The following is a 23,777-nucleotide window of genomic DNA, read 5'->3' as shown; positions in this document are numbered from 1 at the left end:
CAAAACTTCCATCGTATTATTAATGACCCATATCTACAGAGCTGCTCATAGAGCTACATGAGAGCCCATTTTAAATTCTGTAATAAAATTGGATAAAAATGCACATCATATGTTTTGTTGTAATGTTGAATGCTGAATATATATATCTGTATATAAGTGTGTATATATATATATATACATACACACACATATAGGCTGGTATGTCTTCCTGTCAGATACAGAATTTAATTTAGTTTAATTGATTAAACAAGGTTCCAAATAAGCAGTTGTAGAGCTTTCCGTTGGTCCTCTCATGCAGATTAGAAATCTTGACCACAACATCTACTGATAGATCAAGAAAAAGACTGAATTATCTAGAATGCCAGCTATTACCAGAGAAAGCACAGACCTCAAAACCTCTATACTGCAGATATTTATCAACACCATTTTTATATGATAATGTCCCTTTAACTGCCTGAACCTCATTTTTTCTCTACTTAATTCCCCTTTTTTATTTATGTGTAATGTGATTTATGAGATTGTTTCATTATGAACCTCTCTTTTTTTCTCCCTAGTTGTTCTACACATCCTCCCTCTTTTATTCAACGCAATTCTTTCAAGGATTCTTACTAAACTTTTGGTTTTGGAGGATTAAACTGGAAGGAAAAATGGTCATGCAGGGACCATTAATATCATTGTTATCATTCAGCTGACCTGTATTTGTATCAATGTAGTTATAAACTGACTGATAGATTACCAAAAGTTAGTTTTATTTACGTTAAGCTCGTCTGAATCTGGTTGCCATGTTCAAAAACTGCATTTGGACTGGGGAAGAGAGACTGGCAGTCCAATCACAAAAGCAAAATTATTTTAGGAAAGCAAGGAAATAAAAATGCCCAAGTTCAGCTCAGATCCGTGTTTGGGGCTTTTTTTAAATCTTGGTTTGAATCTGCTCCACAGAAATGTATTACATTTCATCAGACAGCTTTCTAGAGTTCCTATCTTCTCCATGGCAGCAAGCACTAATCAGCAATGCTTGTTATTACTGGCTATTACAGTCTATTGTAGTGTTAGGCACAAAAGCCAGGGGTAGGTGGTCTCTGTTAGGATTTTACTTGCACAAGAAAAGCAAGCATCTGCAGCTTGGGAAGGGGGAAAGCCCAGGGAGCCAAGACAACGACATGGGAAAAGAAGAAGGTAATAGAATCAGAACCACTTTGAAATGACTGAACCAGACATCTGAACTTGGAGAGTTGTGGAGTCTGACAGATACATAAAGTAAAGATTTATAGAGTCAAGCGCTAAGAACCTCTAAAATGGCAGATTTTAGTTGCACATAAAATTCACTTCCCTCTACACGAGTTATGTTCATAGCGTAGGTCACATTAGGATTAATTGCAGCTTTTGTTATTTAGCCTTTCGGTAAATTCTAGATGTCAACACCTTAAAGGCCAGGTTCTGTTACAAAAAAAAAAAAAAAAAAAAGGCAGGCATAATGGTTACCAAGAAGAAGAAACACATCATTATTGACCATCTAAAAATGTTAGATTTCAGTGATGTGACCAGCCAGATGTGACCAGAAATGGTTCAGCAATAAGAGACAATGGACTTCTGTATGCTGGATTCAATTGATTCTACCCTAGCAGCATCCCTTCTCCTCCTTCAGTTCTCTGCTTCATTCTTTATACTTACTATGTGTGCTATGTACACAACACATGCAACAAATAAATCAGAGGAATTTACAGGCAACTCGCTTCCAAAGCCTTGAACCATTCCAAAGAAAGTATGTTCCATCCACTGGGTAAACCAGCCTTACACTTATATTTAAATAGTTTTCTGGTTGTAATAAGTACAATTAATTTTAATATTTGAGCCAACACAGTGACAATACTGTTTTATTTAAAGACGAAAGGATTTGTAGTTACTGCAGAAGCTAAAAATTCTCCATGTTGATGAAGATGTCCTTATCCCTAGATGAATGTCTGCCTTTTTTAAAAAACCCTGTATGCACAGTAGCACAAGTATTTGCATACAGATTCATAAGCCAGATTTTCTTCTCATTTACATATCCTAAACCAACTGGTTACAGAGGAATTATTCCAGATTAATATATGAATAGATGAGAAGCAAAACTCTGCCCATCTGTTTTAATTTGGACTGATTTGCAGAAAGATTAACCAGATAAATCGTCTTAATAAAATACTTAAACAATATTAGGTTCAAAGTCTGCTGGTCTGACCTTCATGACAACAGATTTCAGAGAATACCACCACCCGTGCCAAGTGTACCAAACGATCCCGTTGTCTGTCTTTGCAGTATAGGGGCCCTTGTAGTACAAACCGTTCAAGTTGGCAGAATGACACCTGGTGGAAAGTAAAGGAAAAGGACAGAGATAAGGCCGCCTGTCGACAAGTTGCATTTGTCGTTTCTGTGCGAGTTTAATATTTTGCCATGTTGACAACAGCCCAGTTTGGCAGCTGCAAACATTTGCATTTGTGGACTTTAGTGCGCCTAAATGGTAACAGTTCAATTAGGGCATAACTGCAAGTGCTTCTATTAGCTTCTTTGAAACAAAAGTTCTTTTTGTTCTTTCCACAGGTTTTCTGACATTACTAGCTCTCAGAGTTCTGCCTGCTAATCTGTTTCAGTGGAGAATTATTCCAGACTTTTTCAGGTCATGGGTGGCAGCCGGGCATACACCACACAACATTCTGGGAAAGAAAGGCTGTTCTGCTTTTTGTTGTTCAGTTTTGCAGTTACCCCACATGGTGTTTCATATGACAAAAACCTGAATACTACCATCAATTTGCCTATTCATTTGCGGACTTCTGTGTATGAATAGATGAAATCTGGCAGCTAATAAAAATATGTATGCCAAATCACTGGCTCATTAGAGCCAGCATTTTATTTGACTATAAGAAATACCTTTTTTGGGGGGGTTCTTTAATCACTGGAGAAATGCTGTTACAGTTTATTAAATAAAGTGGTAAAACAAACGAACAAATAAAACCCCACAAACAGACTCCCTAGCAAAACCGAAAAGGCCTGATTAGTTACCAGCACCATCTTGATACACATTTGGTTTCTACAGGAAAGTTTGGATCCTTATGTGACCATATGGAGAGCAAAATCATTGTTTCTTCTGCAGCACACTGCAATGAATTGGCTTGGCTTATCTGCCAATTCACTATTTTGTTGTAAGTGCTGTTAATATCTAGCTGTTGAACACCATGCTGGATTTCAAAAGCAGACTTCAGAAAGTATGCAAACAGAAAACAGCCCAAATTAACCTTATGGATATTATTACTGGCAGATCTTAGTCTCTTTGGCTTTGCTTACACTTCATTAACAACAGTTTATGAGAACTGAAATAAAAACTGTCACAAAAGCCTCATAAGAAAATTCTCATATAAATATGTACGTGCTTATTTATTGCTTACAGTTTCTAAGCTCAGTTTTGGTAATGTGTTGGGTGAAAGCTTATAAACTGCAGATATCAAAAGTGACTTTGGTTTTAAGAATGACAAACTTGTATCAGAGCTGGCAGAATCTTTCTAGCCATACAAATTGAGCACTGAGCAGGCACTATCAAAATGAATCAAACCACAGATTTCATTGGAAGAATCGCGATTGCTAAGAGGTATCTAGATCAACTGAACCCCTCCTTTTAGTTCTTTTGATGGAAGCAGGCAAAATATGATTTTTTCAACAGCAACATGAGCCAGTAATAATTCTTAATTAGTGCTGGGAGGCACAGTATTCTGTAACCAACTGGATGCTGCCTGAAGTAACTGGACATACTGACGAAACAACTGGCATGTGACTATTGATACAATATTATGAAGCAACAGTCATTAGTCACAAGTCAGTAAGCTCCTTAAAGTTAGCCTATGGTCCTTCTTTCTACCTGATAAGCTAAGTTTTAAAGTAAAAACCTTACTGCAATAGTTTCAAAAGTACAATTAACTCTCAATTATCCGGGAACATTTTATCTGACATATATTAACTGTATGACAAATGCAGGGAGATGGAATTGGTTCTCTGAAGAATTGTTTGAATTCTGCCTGGACTTAATGATTCCAATATGGCCCCACATACAGATGCAGCTATGCCGTCTCCAGGATGACTGGTGAGGCAAGAAGCCTGAGTTAGTGAGATCTGAGGCCCCAGCTCGATGCCTGGCAGATCCACCATGATCATCCATGCATGATGTAACTATAAGTGGGAGTGCTGGGGAGAGAATAAGCTCATGCCCAACCAGACTTGTTGGCTCTTCTTTTACTAAGTAAGTTATGAAGTTACTGACCTCTGCAATGCCCTGGATGCAAGAAAGCTTATCACCTGGATGTAGTATCAGAGTGAACCCAGCTCTGTGGATTTGCATTCAAGCTGAAAATCTCTTCTAAAGCTTTGCTTACAAAAGAATGCCATTTTTCCGCAGCACTCCAGGATGACAAGTGCTGAGCTGGAGCAAGACCAGTGGCTTTAAACTAGACCTAAGCTACCTCCATGTGGCCTCACTTGTGCCACATCCCTTAGTATTCATATTATCTGGGTGTTTCTGTATTTCATTAGTTCAGATAGCACAGAGCTGGCTATAAAAAATTACTTCATAGCTGGGAGCTCCTAGGCAAACTAGCCAAGAGCACTAATTCCTTCCAGGTTTGATAATCTGTGCATGACAAATACATGTTCTGAGTGCTTTCCTTTCTCTGCCAATACTATTCTTTTGAATATCTTTAAGGATACTGAAATTTTCTAGTATTTTGCAGTATTCAGTTTGATGTTAGGCTTAACATAAAAAAGTCAGTAGCAAGGCAGTGGAATCAAATACTATTAGTAATTGATTTTCATTATCCAGATTGACTGTCACTTTAAGACCACTAGCTACACAGCCATAATAGGAACTAGCCTAGTAGGAGTCAACTATTTTTAGCAGTTATGTAGCACCAACTACAAGGTATTAATAACTCTCAAGTCTGCCATACAGTTACTTTTGCAAAAGGGTCATTCTTTTGCCCAGACCAATCCAATATTAACAACAACAAAAGTTTTTAAAATACCAAGAAAGTATGCAGTTGTCCAACACTTATTGGTGATTCACTCTTTATGAACTCCATGGCATGAGATCAGAGTTTTATGCTCCTTGAGGTCTAGGTATTCCTCTATATCCATAAAAGTTATGATTTCATGGGAAAAGGGCCTCCAACACAGTTGCCTTTCCCTTTTATATCTTGGCTTTTGTGAGAACTGCAAAAAACTTTGTCTACATGTGGGGTTTTTTCTATGTCTCAAACATTCTGCTGACCCTCTATCTATGCAAATATATTAGAAGGTATTAAAATAAGTAATTAAGTGTGAAACCTTGAGTTAAGGGCTACATCGTACCAGCTACGGTGGTCACGGACTACTTACAGAAAGAGAATCTGGAAAGTGAGAAAGTAAAAAACAGAAACAAAGGATGACACAACAGAGAGAAACAATGGAGTTGATCCAGCCTGGCAGCTCTTGCCAAGTGAACTGAGATCACCGTGAGAGACTAGCATGCTTCCTTGACTTGCGTTTTAAATCTCTGTATTATTCAGCTAGATTGCATAGTTTCTCTTTATGGCTATTCTTACCTAATTAGTTAAGGGAAAGAACATAGTTGCCTACACGGACAGTGCTAAGGCTGCCAGGTTTACTCTTTCTTTTTGAGTTGGTATTTTTGCATGTAAGTAGGATTTAAATATTCGCTTACTGAACTCTCTTTAAAAAAATCTTCCTCTCAGTTCATCCATGCTCAATGACAGAAATAGAGTGGACACATTCCTATCTTCATATAGAAGGAATAACAAGAGTTAGATCTTGTGAACTGAGGTGAACAAAATGAGGCTTAATAACCCAGCACTAGCTTAACTCATCAGATATTCTGTGGTACTGCCAATCCTATCTAGTGCAATACAGGATAAATGCAAGAATGAAGTACAACAGGAATACATCTGCAAACAACAGGGATACATCTGATCTACTTGTGTAAAAAATGGTTAAAGGGACAGAATTGTCTTCTCCTTACTGCCTGATAACAAAGATGACCAAAGCCTATGGCAAATAGTGTTATCACAGACTAGCTTGAGCTGTGTGGTAGGTGGTGCCCCTTCGAAGGTGAGCCTCTTACCAACACCAAGATCTCTGTTAGGGGTCAAAGGCAGATTGCAAATACAATAAACAATGCCAGTCCTCTCTTCTACCATATGTTATTACTGTATGAATATACATGAAGCAGAATAATTGACAACACTATATTAATATAAAATCATAGAATCATAGAATGGTTTGAGCTGGAAAGGACCTTAGGATCATCTAGTTCCAACCCCCCTGCCATGGGCAGGGACACCTCACACTAAACCATGTTGCCCAAGGCTCTGTCCAACCTGGCCTTGAACACCGCCAGGGTTGGAGCATTCACAACTTCCTTGGGCAACCCATTCCAGTGCCTCACCACCCTCACTCTGAAGAACTTCTTCCTTATATCTAATCTAAACTTCCCCTGATTAAGTTTAAAGCCATTGCCCCTTGTCCTACCACTACAGTCCCTAACAAAGAATCCAAAATCAAAATACCTGTTAAACCACCAGCCAGCCTTTTCCTCTTCAGCACAGTTCCCTTCATAGTTGTCATTATCCCTGTCTCTAGTACTGAATTTCATTCCTCGATGATCAGCCCACCATTTTACTTCAGGATGAAATCCACCAGTAAGGGAATCGCCAGCTGTACCCGAGTATTCACCACAATTCATCTCATAAGAATACTAATAAAATGTGAAAAAGAAAGAAAAAAAAGTAAAGCCAATATGTCTTTAACCTTTAGCATGTCAGAGAGTGAAACCACAAAGAGGAAACTAATCTGTTCCATTTGCTACTATTTTTATGCTCAGAAATGTCATGCCACTTAAACACCATGTACTAGATAATGGAGGGGTGTAAAGATGCTTACTGGGGTAAGCACATTTATTATGTGCATAAATGACATAATAAAACCAATATTAGTGTTAGTTTGTAGTACATACGAGTAAATCAGAACATCATGTACCATAATTGTTGGTGATACTGACAAAAATAGAAAACCTTGTTTTTAATTCATGGCTGCTAAACAAAATGATTCCTACATCTTACAGAAAGTGTGAAACTGATGTACCAAAGTAAATCACTATTATTATATATTTGAAAATTCCAAGCATGTCTAAGAAAGAAAACATTATAAGGTTCTACACAAACCTTTATGAAATTTAGGGAACCTGTATGTCTATTGTCTGTCTACATTCCCGTTAAACCCTCTAGACATTACTTAGCATTTTATTACCTCTTCACCTGCAACTCTGAACCTTGCATATTGTGCAAACCGCCGTTCTCCTTCAAAATCAGTTAGGTCAATTCTTAAAGTATAGTTCCCTTCAGAAATAACAAGACAAATTATTTTGGTTAAACTGTTCCACCTCACTACTTTTCAGAACACAGTATTATAGTAGAAGATTAATATACTAACTAGGCATTTACCATAAATCTTATCTATATCATCACAGCATATTTTATAGGAGTTTATCTTCTTTCTTCATCCATATTAAAGCATATCTTGCTATTCTTTGTCTTTATTCACCTGATTCAGTTTAGAAAATTTTAGAATTATTCCCATACAGATATTCAAGTTTAGACAACAAAAAATCCTAAAAAAATTAGATTTTTATACTCTGAAGATAAGAGTTAAACTAGGACTGCATCCTGATTTCCATATAATTAGCTGGCTAAGTCAATGTATAAGTTTTGTATATGGCACATCCTACATCAAAGCAGAAGTTACCTTAAATTGAGTGACTATTAGTAAGATGGAAATAGCTTTCTAAGACTAGCCTAACTGACAGACCCAGATTTACCTTCATGTAATAGCCTATGCAGCCCTGACTAAATGAACTGTTACAGCATACTACCTGGCTTTGGACTGTGAAATGGATAAAGAGAATTCTTGTAAGTTATACTCCTGTCTACCCTCCCCTGTTTTGCTGAGGATCCCTGCATGACATTGGCCCAATGACAGTTTTGAACCTTTCGTTAGAAAGCAAACATATATTCAAATGTGTTTTGTTCTGAAACTTGGGGAAGTCCATGCAAACTAACAACAGAATTCAGGATTTATGCAATGAAAACAGGTAACAGAAAATGGCCTGGAAAGAGCAAAGAAACAGAAACAATTGAAGACTATTGTTACAATACAAATCTCACCTTGATTAGTCAAATAATGAAGATTTTTATTTCCAAGCCAATATTCACCATTTTTTGAAACAAAATTTCCAAATCCTTCTTCATAGTCAGTCCAGACTCTGAAAAGAGTATAAATTACTAATTTAAAAAAAAAAAAAAAAAAAGTTTGCTTGAGTGTTTATTTTATCATACAATCATAGATCACAGAATAATTCCAATTGGAAGGAACCTCAGGAGGTAATCTAGTCCAATTTCCTGCTCAAGGCACTCAGCCATGAGATCAGACAAGGTTGCTCAAGGGCTTGTCCATTCAGGTCTTGAAAACCAGGGACGGAGACTGCACATCCTCTTCAGGCAACCTGCTGACTCTTCTCAGGGCAAAAAAGGTTTTCCTTATATTCAGTTTGAACTTCTCTTGTTTCAGTTTATGTACTTTGTCTCTCATCCTCCCACCAGACGCCACTGTAAAGAGCCTGTTTACTCAATGACCTCTCAAACTGTTCTCCTTTCTTAGTGACGTCCTTGTAGGTACAGGCAGGCTACTCTTAGGTTCTTCTGAAGCCACTTCTTTCCCAAGCTGAACAAGCCTCAGTCTGTCCTCACAGGGCAAGTGCTGCAGCCCTTGATCATCTCTGCTGAGCTTTATAGGTTCATTACATATCAGAACATTAATAAACAAATATTTTAGACTTATCTACATTGTTGATCTTCACAGAATTATTTCTATTTCTCACATGTTAAAGACTGAATCCCAGTCTAAAGAGTAGTCCTAAGAAGTACGTTCAGAGTGGTTTAAGATTAACAGATTTTTAAAACCAGAAGAAAACACATTAGCTCAGTCCTATCTCTGGCATAGCACAATTTACCTGAAGTGAAAATATTCTTCCTGGTTAAATTCAGGGGATTGAACTGGATGTGTAGGTTTACCACAAATGTAGTTTCTTTATTTTCCGTGAAGTGATTGAGTTGTGAAACCCCTGCAGCTGGATATATAACTTTTTTAATTGAGTTATTAGCTATTTCCAGCTTGATTTACCAACAGATTCTAACAATTTTTGAAGTTTTACACTGGTGCATAGTTTCAAGAATTAATGTGTATACTCAAAACTGAATCTTTTCCCTGTCAACACTGGCTTTGAAACAGTTTCTCAGTGGATTTGCTTTCATGGCATATTCTAATGGGGACAAAAATAATATCTATTTCCTTGATGAAGAGCAACTATTCTTCGACAAGTGGGTGAAAGTATTAGGCTGTGCACAGGCACTCGTAAGAGAAAGCAGCCTCTGTGACTTAAATAGCTGGTAGTCACTGGCAAGGGAGAATGGGTGGTGTGTGGTGGGAACAATTGTAAAATGCTACAGACTGCTTCTGCAGCTTGTCTGTCCATATTTTATAAAATAAGAATAGAAACATTTCTTGGCTGGATTGAAATTTTTTATCCTCTCTGGGGACTACTTCTTTATTTCATAAGGGTATTATAACGTTAGTTTCAGTAATCATAAACACAGGTAAGACACAAATCCACAGAAGGATACAGATACATGAAAAACAAATTGAGCAAAGCAGAGGTTCTAAAAACATTCTTGCTGCTTCTAATAGCTGTAAATATTTGTAGGATTTTATATTCAAGTCTCACAGAACCAAAAATTTCACTTGTGGACATTTCCCAAAAAATGCAAAGGGAAGGAGACTAGGTGTCACCCATCGTGTCTTTCCTGGAGGCATTTTATCATGAGCTACAAATGACTCTGTGGTGGGTTTCTCTCATACTTGTTTGCTGATGGTATTTTAGTTCAAGCAGTCTGCTTACATTTTTAGATTTGACTATTTGCAAAAGACACAGTAGTCTTTCATTTGTCATTAAGAGTTCTTGCTCCAACAATTGTTAATGCATTTGACACTGAAGTGTGCTCATGTAAAATGCTCAAGCTGTCAGAAAAAGACTAAAGAGATGTCTCCCAGAAGAGTGCCAGAGCCAGAAGTAGTATCTCATCTGGAGGCTGTCCCACAAAATAAACATTCCTCTCTTTTTTCTGGGATAACAACAATTAGAAAGTTAAGATTTAACTTAGCTCCATCTCACTCAGTGTTTCTCCACTTTGTTTCCAATTTTAGTGATGAAGTCTAGTACCTACCTATCAAAATCCTGGCTGCCATCAGAACGTCTCTGAAAAACAGTCCAGCCACCCCCTTCAGACATGTCACAGAAGGCAAGGAATTCAGTTGGACTCTGGATAGGTTTCATCTTATAAAATCCACTTTGCTCATGGCCGTCATTGTAGATTTCTGCACAATCTGTTCACAAAACATTCATTGGACACAGTTTTTTTAGTTCTATGCTTACTGGCAAAATCAGAAATGAAGTCGTGTCATGTAAAAGTCACACATGAACCAAGCTAATACAAAGGAAATACTTCTGCAAACATATTTATATGACTTTGGGGCATTTTCTTGTATTTGTGTTGGTTTAAACCTTTATTGAGCTGTAATATTTTGACATTTCTTTAAAAGAATCTTTTTTCTACCATAAAATATAATTCTTGCTTTCATTTGACTAGCAAAATAATTCCTCTGGTTTAAGTAGTGTCACTTTTAATTTACACTGGTATCATCCACATTAGAATCCTGTTATGATCATATAATTTATCTACATATAAACCACACAGTAACCTTTAAAAACAAACATGTACTTCTATTTCCAGAAAGTTCACAGGAGAATGGCCAAAAACAGGATTATGAAATCACCAGTGTTAGAAAAGGGAAACAATTGCTGGACCTCATACTCTTGTCCCTTGTACCAAACAGGTGCAAAAATATATAGAAGACAACCCCCAAAAACTGCTATATATGTGTAAAATGATACCACTTTGGCTTGATACCATTTACAGTCTGGTCTGCATTGGTGTTAGTGACTAACCAGCATTTACAGCAATGACAAACTTCAGAGCTCATAAAACATAACAGCATTTCTTAACTCCTCTAGGAGTTAAGAAATGAAAGGAGTTCTTTGTTTATATGTAATCTACCATTAACCAGTCATACAGAAAAGATGTATCATTTTCAACATTTCTGTTTTTCCTGGCAAAGGTAGGGCTGAATAACTGTAAGATTTTCCCTGAAACATTTGTGAACGTGTTGGCTGAACTTCCAGGCCAGTTTGGAACTTTCTGAACTATTACATTTCTTCTCAGTGAAAATGTCAGTGAAGATTAGACATAGAAAATAAACACTTCATATTGAAAACAAATAGCTATGCCAGGATTTGAAGAAACTTTAATAGAAAACAGGATTTAAATGATAGCTAAGCTGTCTTTCTAGAGAATGTTTGATTGGTTTGCAGAAAATAGCTTTTCCTGTCCATTATTTTCTTGTAGATTAGCAAAACACTTGAGCATACTTTATTTTTTAGCAGGTATATATAGCATGGAATTTCTCCCTTATTATCTAACCTCAAATTACCCACCTCTGTTGACATTAAAATGCTACAGCCGTTCCAATTAAGTACTGCAGTATCAAGAGGGAAAGTGAAAAAATAGAAAAAAACCCAAACACCCCACAACAGAAACCAGCACAACTGATCTGTTATTTAGGGTCACATTTTAAGAAAATAAACTGAGGCAAATGCTAAGAAAGGAGAAATACCTTTCAGCTAAATGTGGTTTTAATCTTTTTCGCTAACAAATGAGTCAGCCATAATAATAAAAGAAAATAATTCCAGGATGCTGAATACATAAATAAATATACACCTAAAATTTAAAGTCAGACTTATAACTCCTTTTAATTTCATTTTAATGCTGCTTTCTTAAATCTGATGTCTTGTTATATCTTGTGATTTCTTCCAGCAGCATAAACACTACAAGTATATTCAAACAAGGCTACTAAAAAACCTGGAAGTTTAGGCTTTCTAGCACTGGACAACTAGAAAGAAACACCATCCAAGAATCCACTCCCCAGATTGTATTTTCAATCCAACTATTGGTTTGGATGGTATTTTATTATTTAAAGACATTGGGCCTCACTCCAGGTCCTAAGAGGCAACACAGCCTTCTTCCACTGCAGAGGGACTGGATCACCACCAGAATGCTGGTGAAATTACAAAAACAACTTAAAACTAGTATTTTAGAAGCTGTGATGTCCTGACCTGAACTTACCTCAGTCAAACTGGTGCAACATACAGAATATTATTAAAGCAAGATGCAGATGTCATTATGCCAGGCTTACATGTGTAAATATGGATGTCACAGGGACTTTACAGATTGGAAGAGTCAGAGTGTACTTTTAACCCATGTCATGCTGTGAATGTGTGAATGTGAACTGACCCTGAGGGTTTTAGAGATTAGTCAAAGGGTAAATCTGTAACTGTTTATTACCATTTTGTATATGTCTATTATTGGCTTTTATCTGTTGAATTGCTGGTATTTGTTCTGAACTTATTTACTGTTTGTTTTTGAATTATGTGTTATTAACAAACCAATAAACCATTTCGATCCTGATTTAATTTATACCATGTGACATTAACAATTTTTCCCTGTGGCAGCAGGCCTAGGTAAAAGCTGAACACTGTGTTTTAAACAAACAATTTTCTATGAGCTTTTGAAACAATAAGTCAATGGGCCCAATTGTGCTAATGCTTCTGGGTATCATTACAGTGAATGGAAATGAAAAGAACAGCTTTATTTCTAACCTGAATACTGTCTTTTTCCTCCCAAGTCAATGACACTCTTTTCATCTCCTCTGTCACTGTACTGAATCTCTTTCTTCTCTAAAAGCTGAATAATTTTTAACTGCTGCTGTTTCGCACGATGTTCCAGAAGCCTAACCTGGCCCTGAAGTCGTATCTGCTCTTGAAAACAGTTCTGTAGATCCTAGAGAGGAAAACATATCTTATTGTAAAATCAACGATATTTGTTACATTTAATATATGACACAAAAAAACAACAACCAAACCATAAATAAAATTTAACTTGAATAAAACATTTGGTCACAATTTCCTACAGACACTAAGTTGACTTCCACCTCAATTGCTACCTCTATTTAATATTACTTTGTGTATTACAGTGTCCAAACATGTACCTGCTTTGCAAAGAGAGACCTTCTCTTTAATAGCTATAATTACCAGTTCTCACTGCAAATGTGAAGAGGGGACTTTAGGGAAAAGCACTATAGTACAGACCCTATCATAAAGATTGCTTATTCTCTATCACCTGCCATGTACAGAGATTTACTATCCAGTGAGGCCTTGGTACTAACATTGAAGCTTCTAAAATTCCAGAGTTTCAAAGAAATACAGTCCACACTTATGCATTTTCAACTTCAGTGTGCATTTTTCAAATGCTTTTAGATTACACACTTCTTATGGTAAGAATCTTAACATTGCCAACATAAATACTGCACAGTTTCAAGCTCATTTTTTTGGTATGCTAAAAGAAATAGTCCCTAAGAAGCTTCAAATATGTATGAAATGTAAAGGATAAACACTTAAAGTCTCTGTTGTGCTGTGACTTGTACACTTAATTTTGCCATGCAGAGTGGATGAGAAATGTGTTGATTCTTATATAGTGACACCTAGCACTCATCTGCCCTGGCACAAATACAGATACATGACAAGAGAGGTGGAATAACTCTTCCAAATTCTGACATGCTGATTGTACACAGAGCAATAAATAATTTGGTTTAGATTAATGACTATGGTAAAATAGCCAAAGGGAGCTTAAATTAAAACAGCCCGTACAGTTCCAAGTAGATGCTAAACAAATTTGATTTTGTCATAGAGAAAAAAGCCTTTGGAGTTTTATGACATATCGTCCAAATGTGCCATGAGGTCTTGTATCAGTGGCATTGTGTCTGCAATTTTATAGGAGCAAACTGAGTTTAGTAGCTTCAGTGCTTGCATGAGAGCACAACTAGCACTTTAAAAGCAAAATCAGAGGGCAACCTTTTGGAAATCTGATATACAAGATCAAGTATGCAATAGTTTTAAATTGGTGCATCCTTATTCATAGGGCAACAGTATTTACATAAGCTAAGGATGTAGACCTGTAGCATTTTTCATCCATACAGAAAAGCTGGTATCTTAGAACTTTGCCCTATCACATTGAACTAGTGAGACCCGAAGTAGCATACTGACATGCACCTCCAGTGGTATCTGCATACTTTCACTTGTATCAGGCTCAGGCTTCACCTGTTTTCCATGAACACTTCCACCAAAATATTTTGTGTGATTTTTTTGCTGCAGTGATTGTTTTTTCTTCTGAGAAACAGATACCATTCTGTAAGTTTCTATGCAGCACAAACACAGTTCTGCTTAGACTGACTTCCTTGTGGTACCATCCACCACAACTCCAAGGAAAAACTTTGTGAATTAAACTAACATCTAATAGCATCTGCATTTTATAACTCTAATACATGCAGATTTTTTTCATAATTCATTTGTGGTACTAGTGAAAAAGCAGAGGAATTTCTGCTACTGCCAAGAAACCTCCATATAAACTGTGTAATGACTATGGTTATTTCTGATAGAATTAAGTGTTGCAGGCCCCTTTGCTTTTTCACTAGGGAGGATGCAATTCACTTCCATCAAATAGACAAAGGAACTAAAATAATTTCAAGAGCATATCTGAAGATTATATAATTCAGATAATAGTGGTTCCCAGCCATCATGTTCCATTTGCTTACAATATTTAGTCACACTGAAAATTTTGATGATTGGACTTTGCACAACAATCTTGAATACAGGCCTCTGCTGTAAGTATTTCTGGTCTATCAGACGCTTGCAATTCATACTTAACTGCAACCTAAGACATGGTGTAATAAAGGAATGGGAATATACATGTAGAAGGACTAAGCAGTTTGTCAGTGACCTGTTTGAGAGGAAAAGGTTCAACTGCCTCCCTGGGTTTGGGCTGCCCATGTCAGGCTGCTTTGTGCACGTACAGAGACAAACTTGCTACAGTGGCTTAGAGGGATGTTATTTGACGATCAGCACTGGTTAATGTGTGGCATGTTGCATATTACAAGAAAGGATGCACTACTATGTAGTCTTTCCAGAGTGGTTATCTCAACTTGTATCTGCAGCTCCACATAAACCCTTCACAAAAGCTGAGTTGAATTGGGAAATTAGAAGAGGCTTCATTGACAGGTCTCTGCAAATTCTCAGACTAGTCCCGAGTGCATACATCAAACTCTGGAGAAGTGGAGAGCTGCATAGGTGGGTTGAGAAAGAGTGAATAAATAATAATTAAAAAAATATTTCCAGGATCACACTGATGAGTTAATGCTAACTATAGAAGTAAAGCTGTCAAAAACTCCCATGTTAACAGTCAGACTAAATAGTGATCTTAATAATATAAAGAGTGCTAAAGAAGCCATCATGCCACACCTACTAGTCTTACTGCAGTGTTTATGGAGAAGGTTAGTCTGTATCAGTCTTAACTCATTCTCTGTCAACCTTGGAGAACATGGTAAAATACAATACAAAAGACCTGGGTCATCCTGGAAATGGTGGCCCTTGTCACCAGGCCCTGGAAATTTCATAGGCAAAACTTCAGGTGAGTAGTCTCTTTAACACATGGCAAGGTCTGAGCCACAGAGCTAATTTCATTTTGGGAGAGAGCATGAGCCTGTGCATTTGAGAGGCAGCTACAAGCAGTTAAGTGTGTTTCTTTCAGGCATAAGTGAAAATGCATCTACCAGTTCTCCTATTCATACTGCTAAAAGCCATTTTCCTGCTGTGATTAACTTATATAGCAGAAGCACAGAAGTTCTCAAAAGCTATTACTGCACCTTAGAAAAACTTGGTCTCTAAACCCAGTATGACACTACTTCATATGCCACTGTAAAAGGTCCTTTCCTCTGAACCACATTAAACACAAGTCTGCAGTAGGCTATGTCTCTAAATATGATTCTTAACTTTCCATTTTAAATTGATCTCTTTTTTTTCTTTTATTTTTACTTAATGTGAATTGTGAATTAACTCATGAAAATGAAAAATTGTCACTGAGCTGATTCTCATCTACTTTACAGACAACACTCACTGTGGGGTGAATAGTAATATAGCTACATTACACAGAGCAATTTCCTGATGAAAAGGATTTAAGCTCTCAGTGCTGGTAAATAGTATGTGACAATTAAAAAATCACCAACCATACTGAATAGCCACACTATAAGAAAGGAATGGCTGACAGAAAACGCATTTTGAAAGTAACCTGCATATGAAAAGCACTGGTGTCTCACACTTTGCTTTCTCTTCCTGACTTCAGGCTCCTCATTTATGTCTCCTTCTGTCAGCTGCAGAAAAATCCCATTACTTTGCTGCACAGCAAACCCACAATTCTTGTATTTGGAATTCCACACCTATTTTTCCATGGGACAATCACAAATTAGCTGTGTAACTTCAGGGTAGATCAATGTGGCTTTCAGATCTGCAGGTGACCAGACTGTTCTTTTACATACTGCTATATTTTTTCATAGGATAACTCTTTCAAAGTCATTGGAGCTAAACCAGTGCACAGCTAGAGTAATATTAAAGCAAAACGTATCTTAGGGTCATAAGAGTCAGTAGCTGTAACATACTGCTCTTCCTTTTGTTAGATATGAACCAAAGTTAAACTATAACAAAATTTAAATACTCAATAAAATGTGAATTTGATTGTTGCTCTCTCCAGTGGACAGTAGTGCCCACTGATTGAAACCAGACTGAACATAACCTGTTCTGTCCATTTCAGTGAAGCAACTGTTTGTACTACACAATGAGAAGCAACTATCCAACTGCTGACAGCTCTACTCCTGGCATATTGTCCTGAATCCGGGACACGTATTTAACCAGCTGCTGTAATTAATGTGCATTCACAACCTTTATTTCATTATTGTGTGAATTATTTAGCAGCTAGTGACAGCATTAAAATTGATGATATAACATAGACTCAGAATACTTTATGAAAACTATAATTTTTATTTTTTTTTTACTTGAAGATTCATTTCTTTTATTTTTAGAATTTAAATGTGGTCCAAAAATCTCTATTGAGGTTAGTGTTTCAGTGAGATTAAAATGTGAAAACTTAAGAAATAAACTTCAGATTGTTCCCAGTTTTTAGTCACAGGGCTGGCTAAAGCCCATAACATTCCAAATGAAAAATTAAAAGCAAGCAAATGCATTTCATTGCAATGCCTTTTTCCTAGTAGCCTTCTATAAAATTTTGTAATGTTTTTCTCCAATGAGCAGAAGCGATTAGAGGCAGGTGCTTCCTATTCTGCCCCTATAGAGCTACTTGCCTGAACAAAGGACTTCCATAAGATAGTGTAAGCCACAATGATGTTCACCTAGTTGTAAATTCAGCAACCACTACCACCTAGGCAATTATGAATCAATAGTTCAATCTCCCAGGTCCCTGCCAGCTAGGACCAGAATACCAAACTAGGAAAGACAACCAAGACAGGCAGTACAGGACTGGTGAGAAGTATTTTAAGCAGTGGAGTAAGTGGGATTATGTTAGGGTTTTTGTTGGAGATCAGAATCCATAGCAGGTGGTTTTGAGAGCTAGATGTGAAGGTGTTTTGATCGTTGTTTCTGAGTGTGAATTATAACACAGTAACATGGGAATGAGCAAGAATATGAAGCTGTGGATCTTGAGAAAAAGTTGTATGGCAAGTGGACAAGATAGAAAAGGACAGAAAGATAGACAGATTCTTCATCCTGAGTGTCAATGACCAGAAATACTACTGCTGCAGCCACCGCTTTAGGAGTTCTTGGGTTTTGCCTTTCTGTAAGTATGCTGCTCAAAACTAAAGGTGTTATTCTGAGTTAGCATTACCCCTGAGTAGTAGTGTAACTGTCTTCTGTGCCTTATGCAATCTACCTGGTACTGCATCGTATGATACCTTTTTTAGCAAAGATATTCCATCACCTTCTAATTCAGGTTGGATCCCATAACAAACTGACCGGATTATTTTCTTCAGTGCTACTATCCAGTCATCTATATTCCACTATATATTTGTGCATTTGTTTCCTTTCCTTAGTAGAAACTTGTCTCCACTGAACACTATTTGAGGTTATTTCTCCAATCTTTCAGTTTTGTTCTGAATTCTAATCTTTTCCATCTCATGTGGCTGAGATACATTGTAAGCACTATGGAGGACAAGGGATGAAAGATTTAGAAGAACCTCTATAGGCAAATTACTGGAACTTACAGAGCTGCCAATGGCATCCATGAAGTTAGCTGCAAGGACAAAATCAATCATTATCAATATCTTCATTCTTTGAAAGCTGTGAAGTAGAGGAACAAAGGAAATACTAGTTAACAAATGTTAAAACTGAATATTTACACTGGACATCTATATTTTATTTGAAATAATTATTTTCTTACATATTGTAAAAATAATGTTTATTTAGGCTTCATTACAAATGTTGAAAATAGTCTCATTAAGTAGAACTCCAAAATTTTCAGTAAAAATAGAATTCATCCTTTTAGGCTACTTTGTAGCAAAGCTCCCCATGTATTTTGGGGCATCTATTCAAAATTCAAACCCATGCATTTTATTGTGAAATGAGACAAAAGAAAAATAGCATTTTAAAATGCTCTGAAAAGCAGAGCAATATTCATTGTTGGTCCTTTGAAGCTGTGAGAAAGCTCTCTGTTATATTCAAGTAATTAAAATTTGAATTGGGCTAATTATACTTGAACTAAAGTTTTGTGCAACTTTTGTGTGCCAGGAGAGGATAGAGATTTTACTGTTATAGAGCAATTGTGGGGATAATGTGTAATAGTTACCAGCTTTTATTCTACTTATTCTACTATTATTCATGCTTTCAACTGACAGCTATGCATATTTTGTACTGTATGACCCACAGCATTTTAAATCCTATTATTTCATATGAAAATTATTTTATATGACAAAAAAATCACCATTGTGTCTTACTGCCTTGCAAACATTAACTGATATAATATCACAATTTCCTGTAAGGTAGATGTGTACTTTTCATCTCACAGATAAGAAACCAAGGCCTCCAATCACTAAAATATTTACATAGATTATACATGAACCAATTCAAAATTGATCAGGTAAACTGCTGCAAGCTATCAACTCAGGAATGTTTGTTTGGGTTTTTTTTAACTTACAGTATTTTCATTTAGCATATGCCAACACCTGCTTAAGCCAAAAATACGTGTCCACTCTGCTTTTTCTACCTACTAAACTGAATCATAACTAATAACTAACTACATACTAAAACATTTGTGGTTAGACAAAGCATAAGACCTTTAAGAGAGATTAATGATTCAATGGCAGCATGTGCACATGGAAACACAAACTTTATGGAAATTCCTATTCACGTTTCTACAGGAATTAATATAAGATGCCAGTGGAACTTTGGCAGACTGTTTTTACTGTACAAAGACAAGCAAGGTGCCTATGTGAAGTATGATTTTAAGTTCCTATAGAATTGGCCTAGCGTGAGGCATCCCTGCCCATGGCAGGGGATTGGAACTAGATGATCCTAAGGTCCTTTCCAACCCAAACCATTCTATGATTCTATGATAAGTCCAATTTTATTTTCACAAACCTCTGAAAAACTCATGCAAAAGTAAAAATTACAGACCAGCCAAATTTCAGATTTTCAACACCTACCTATAAAATACTTGTGATGATTTTTTAAATTAAATGTATTTCATTTAAGTAAGCAACATTTTTTTTATTTTTAGTTCTGAGTTTTGGTGGTTTGAAAACATCAGATATGAAAGCATAGAGTCGTGAGGCCCAAGTATATCCATATAAAGCTTGTTACATTACTTCTTGCACTGGACTGATGCTGACACAAGGTATATTGTTGCATACTCCGTATGCACTGACTCATGTTACAGACAGCACAAAAGGTTTTTCTAAGCATTTTGGACATATGCAACATCTACCATTAAGTTGCAAAGCACTAGACTAAGCTGATGTCTATCTCTAAGGATTCTGAAGGAATCCATTAAAAATTACGTATAAAATGTTTCTTGAGTATAAAGTGTTAACTGAAAATCTTAGACTAAGTTATTCCTGTGCCATAAAATACATGAATTTTCGGTTGTAAGTTGTTCTTCATGCTAACCAAATAAATGTTTTAACATTTGAATTAAAAACTTTACCATAATTGAATGCAACAAGTTCTGCTACTGTTTGAAGTGGTGAATCCTATCAATTTCAGGCTTAAAAAATTATGCGGGGCAGGATCTGCAAGAATTGTCTGGCATTTAATTCTGTTATTAATTTAGGTTTCAGAGGTTTCCGTCATGATAAACATGTGCTTTCACTTTACAACAGTATTACAACACTACTAATTATGGCTATTGCAGCCACCACTGTTTTGAAAGCAGCTGTTGCCATCGGTTGTAATGATACTGTCAGTGAGAGGAGTGACTGAAGAGTACATTAGCTACCTGGACAACCTGTAAATGATCTATATCTGATAATCGCAGTCCATGTATATCTAAATATGTTTTCTAGGAGAGAGGGACCAATATTTTTTTTCACTGGAAGAGTAACATTTAACTGTTCTGCTTCATTCTCTGTTATTTTCATTATAAAAGCACCCTGTCTCCCTCACATTAGTCTTAATATTCAAACTGTTCTATCATGATTTGACTGACTGAATGTCTGAATACCACAATCAATCATAAAAGGTTTGCACAGGTTTACAAGTACAGTATACTTATTTTTTAAAATAGACTACCAAGTAAATCTTGCACACTGTTCAGTGAAATTTATGTTAGTAAAAAAAGAATAAAAATAGGAGACTATCCAGCACTATCAAGGCAGATCATGTCCCTTACAGCATCTGTGAACTACTATGAGCAAGATGCACAGAAGGAACACAGCATAGAGTGAGGAGTGTAGAGTGTGTATAGTTAGTTTGGTTTATCATCTTCAGATGAAGTCACCTTTCTATTTAAAGGGTGCCTCTTTCTGAAGCATGATCGTGTTATGGTGAACCTCATGAAGGCTGCACTTGGAAGACAACTTCACATGTATCAGCTTCAGCACTGAACTAAGATATGCTCAAAAGTCTCATAAATAAAATTCTAAATGTGATTAAATATATTGCTCAATATATTTTAATCCTAGAATTAAATTTCTAAGAAAAGAAGTTGGACAGTAAACTCAAGATGGATTATTGATCCTGTGGTCCCTCAAAATATGAGCTCATTATGATTGTGAGAGAATTAAGAGGCATATAAAGAGGGAGCAACCAAGAGTTCAATTTGGCAGACCTCTATGTCAGAAACAGGCATGACTTTGAAAAAGAGAGAACACCAAAAACTCCAGAGTGGACCTGAAGTAGAAACAAGGGCTGGGGAGACCAAAATACTTGTGCTATTGTCCTCCCAAAAAAGAAGAAAGGTCAAAAAGTCTTGGAAGAGACATGAAAACTCAAACTATGAAAGGAAATCACTGACCTAACAGTGTTTCTCTGCTTCTGTCACTGCACAGCAGGGAGACCCAGTAAGGCAGAGGGCAGTAACTATGAGCCAGTTTCTCAGGAGGTATGAATTCCCACAGTTTATCTGATCCCACAGTTGCAGTGACATGAGATTCACTGAGTGGTCAACCCTACAGTGATAATAAAAGTGATAAATAGGGTCAAGCCCTATATATGTTCAAAGCACTTTGCATACAGTGACTGAATCAAGAGGTTCAGTCTTGGAATTAACATGGGTAACTGTTTACTCAGTTTTCCACATTTCTACTGAAAGTTTCAGAAAAGGCTGTATTAGGGACAGTTTTCTGAAAGTGTTCATCTGTGCTCTTTGGTAACACATAAAGCTGAAGTTCTGTTCAAAGAAGATTAAAGTAGGGAGAGAACACAACCACTGATAAATATTTGCACACAAAGCAATAAAAGCATTCACCCCCAAAACTCCAAAATAATTACAAAACTTAATCCATGTCACAGATGAAAACAATTGTTTAACTTAGCAAGTATTTGTGTGTTGTGGTGCTAGTGAAGCCAAAGAGTTAATAAGTCCTGAGAGACTTCCAAAACTTCTGTAATAACACCTGTGTTGGTTTAACAAAACAAAACCCGTGCAGAGTAGAACCCTTTCCAGGAAAATCTTAATCTCAGACAGTAGATATGTGGATTAATTATCACACATCATCATAGAGTGAGATAAACTTATTGTAATGTTTTCAGGCTTTGCCCTTTGCAGTTAGGAATCATTTTCTGTTTTAATAAAATTGAAATTTAAGGACAACTCTTGTGAAACCTTGAAATTGTACCCATTTACTATCATTTACTATTCAAAGATTATACCTGGAATGTGCACTTCCATAGCTGTGCAGAAAGATTTCTCCAAAGCTATGGAATAAAAAGTCTAGAAAGGTACCTTTTTCTTTCTCTGTGCCAGGGCTTTCTTTACAGGCTACTCAGATAATCGTATGTTCTTATTCCCCCTAAATTCGATGATTTTCTAATTCTTTCAATAACAAACTACTAAACAGATTTGATTATATTAGAGAAAGTCTGTGGTATGAAAATTTTGAACCATGAGTCTGATTTCCTGTTTTTGAATTCTGGAGACAGCAAACTAGATGGAATTCAGATGCCTATTTCTGTTTGTACAGTGTCAATAAGAATCACATTGCAAATAAATACAATAAGAGAGAAACTGCCAAAGGACAGATAATGACTTGAAATGCTTTCTTAAAATTCCAACTGGTAATAATTACCAAATTCATGCACAAATTTTGCTTTGTTTTGATTAGGTAGTGTTACAAAAATTGCCCCATTTTCTTCAATTGAAAAATGGATGATAATTCATGGTTTGATCTACTTTTAGGCTTAAAAAGTGGCCTTGTTCATACAGCCGAACATTACTATAAATTTAAAAACTACAGATTTGAATATGAGGTTTACTAACTAGGTATTGTAGCAAAATAGCTAGATACTGCTATAACATTCATACATCATTAGCAACATTGCACTAGTTATATGGTCTTCAAAAACACACTTTTAAACCGTAACTATAGCATTAACCCCAAATTTTCCTTCTACCTTCCTCCTGCCTGCCCCTAGGTACCTGAAATGTTTACCTTTACCCTCTGGACAGAACTCGAAGTTGATAAATCTTCTTAAGCTGATGCAAAGAATTCCAGAGCCCTTCCCAGGCTGTGATTGTTTTTGCTATTAAATTCTGTAGAGTTGAGGCTTACATCTGCTATGAGTCACTGTGCAGGAATGTTTCTGAGAAGTTGCAGTTATCAAGACTAAATTGCAGCATAAGAAGACAACGATAATTCTGTGCCTAACACAACACTTCTGAAATAAAAATAGACCAAAAATAACAAAGGAACATCCATTCCCTTTTGCTCCTCTGATCCAGGAATTTGCTCTCAGCATCATACTCAGCTATACATACAAGTGCTTTCCTGAATCAGAGCCTACATCTCTTAGGCTCCAGAGGTATACAGAAAGCATAACTGACCCAAATGATTTACAAACAAAACATAGTCACGCAGACTAGAAGTCACATGTTAAAGATGATAGAGTAACAAAAAGTCTTCTAAAAAATACCCAACAAACATAGTAG

The 23,777-nt window shown here is 36.4% G+C and overlaps 1 protein-coding gene across 1 annotated transcript; it reads right to left on the bottom strand.

Annotated features, from left to right (window-relative positions):
- Window positions 1-1,800: 1,800 nt before the first annotated feature.
- FGL1 (fibrinogen-like 1) lies at window positions 1,801-23,363 on the bottom strand. Its single transcript, XM_010019317.1, has 8 exons — window positions 23,281-23,363; window positions 18,400-18,475; window positions 12,899-13,079; window positions 10,350-10,509; window positions 8,235-8,332; window positions 7,321-7,409; window positions 6,582-6,769; window positions 1,801-2,342 (listed from the first exon to the last, which is right to left on the bottom strand). Exons 2-8 carry the CDS (start codon window positions 18,463-18,465, stop codon window positions 2,183-2,185), a joined length of 942 nt encoding a protein of 313 aa, XP_010017619.1. The 5' UTR covers window positions 18,466-18,475; window positions 23,281-23,363; the 3' UTR covers window positions 1,801-2,182.
- Between the last annotated feature and the right edge of the window lie 414 nt (window positions 23,364-23,777).

The sequence above is a fragment of the Nestor notabilis genome, unplaced genomic scaffold, assembly GCF_000696875.1.
Source record: "Nestor notabilis isolate BGI_N333 unplaced genomic scaffold, ASM69687v1 scaffold8, whole genome shotgun sequence".
In the NCBI taxonomy this organism is placed as follows: Eukaryota; Metazoa; Chordata; class Aves; order Psittaciformes; family Psittacidae; genus Nestor; species Nestor notabilis.
This window is presented reverse-complemented; position numbering and strand designations above follow the sequence as displayed.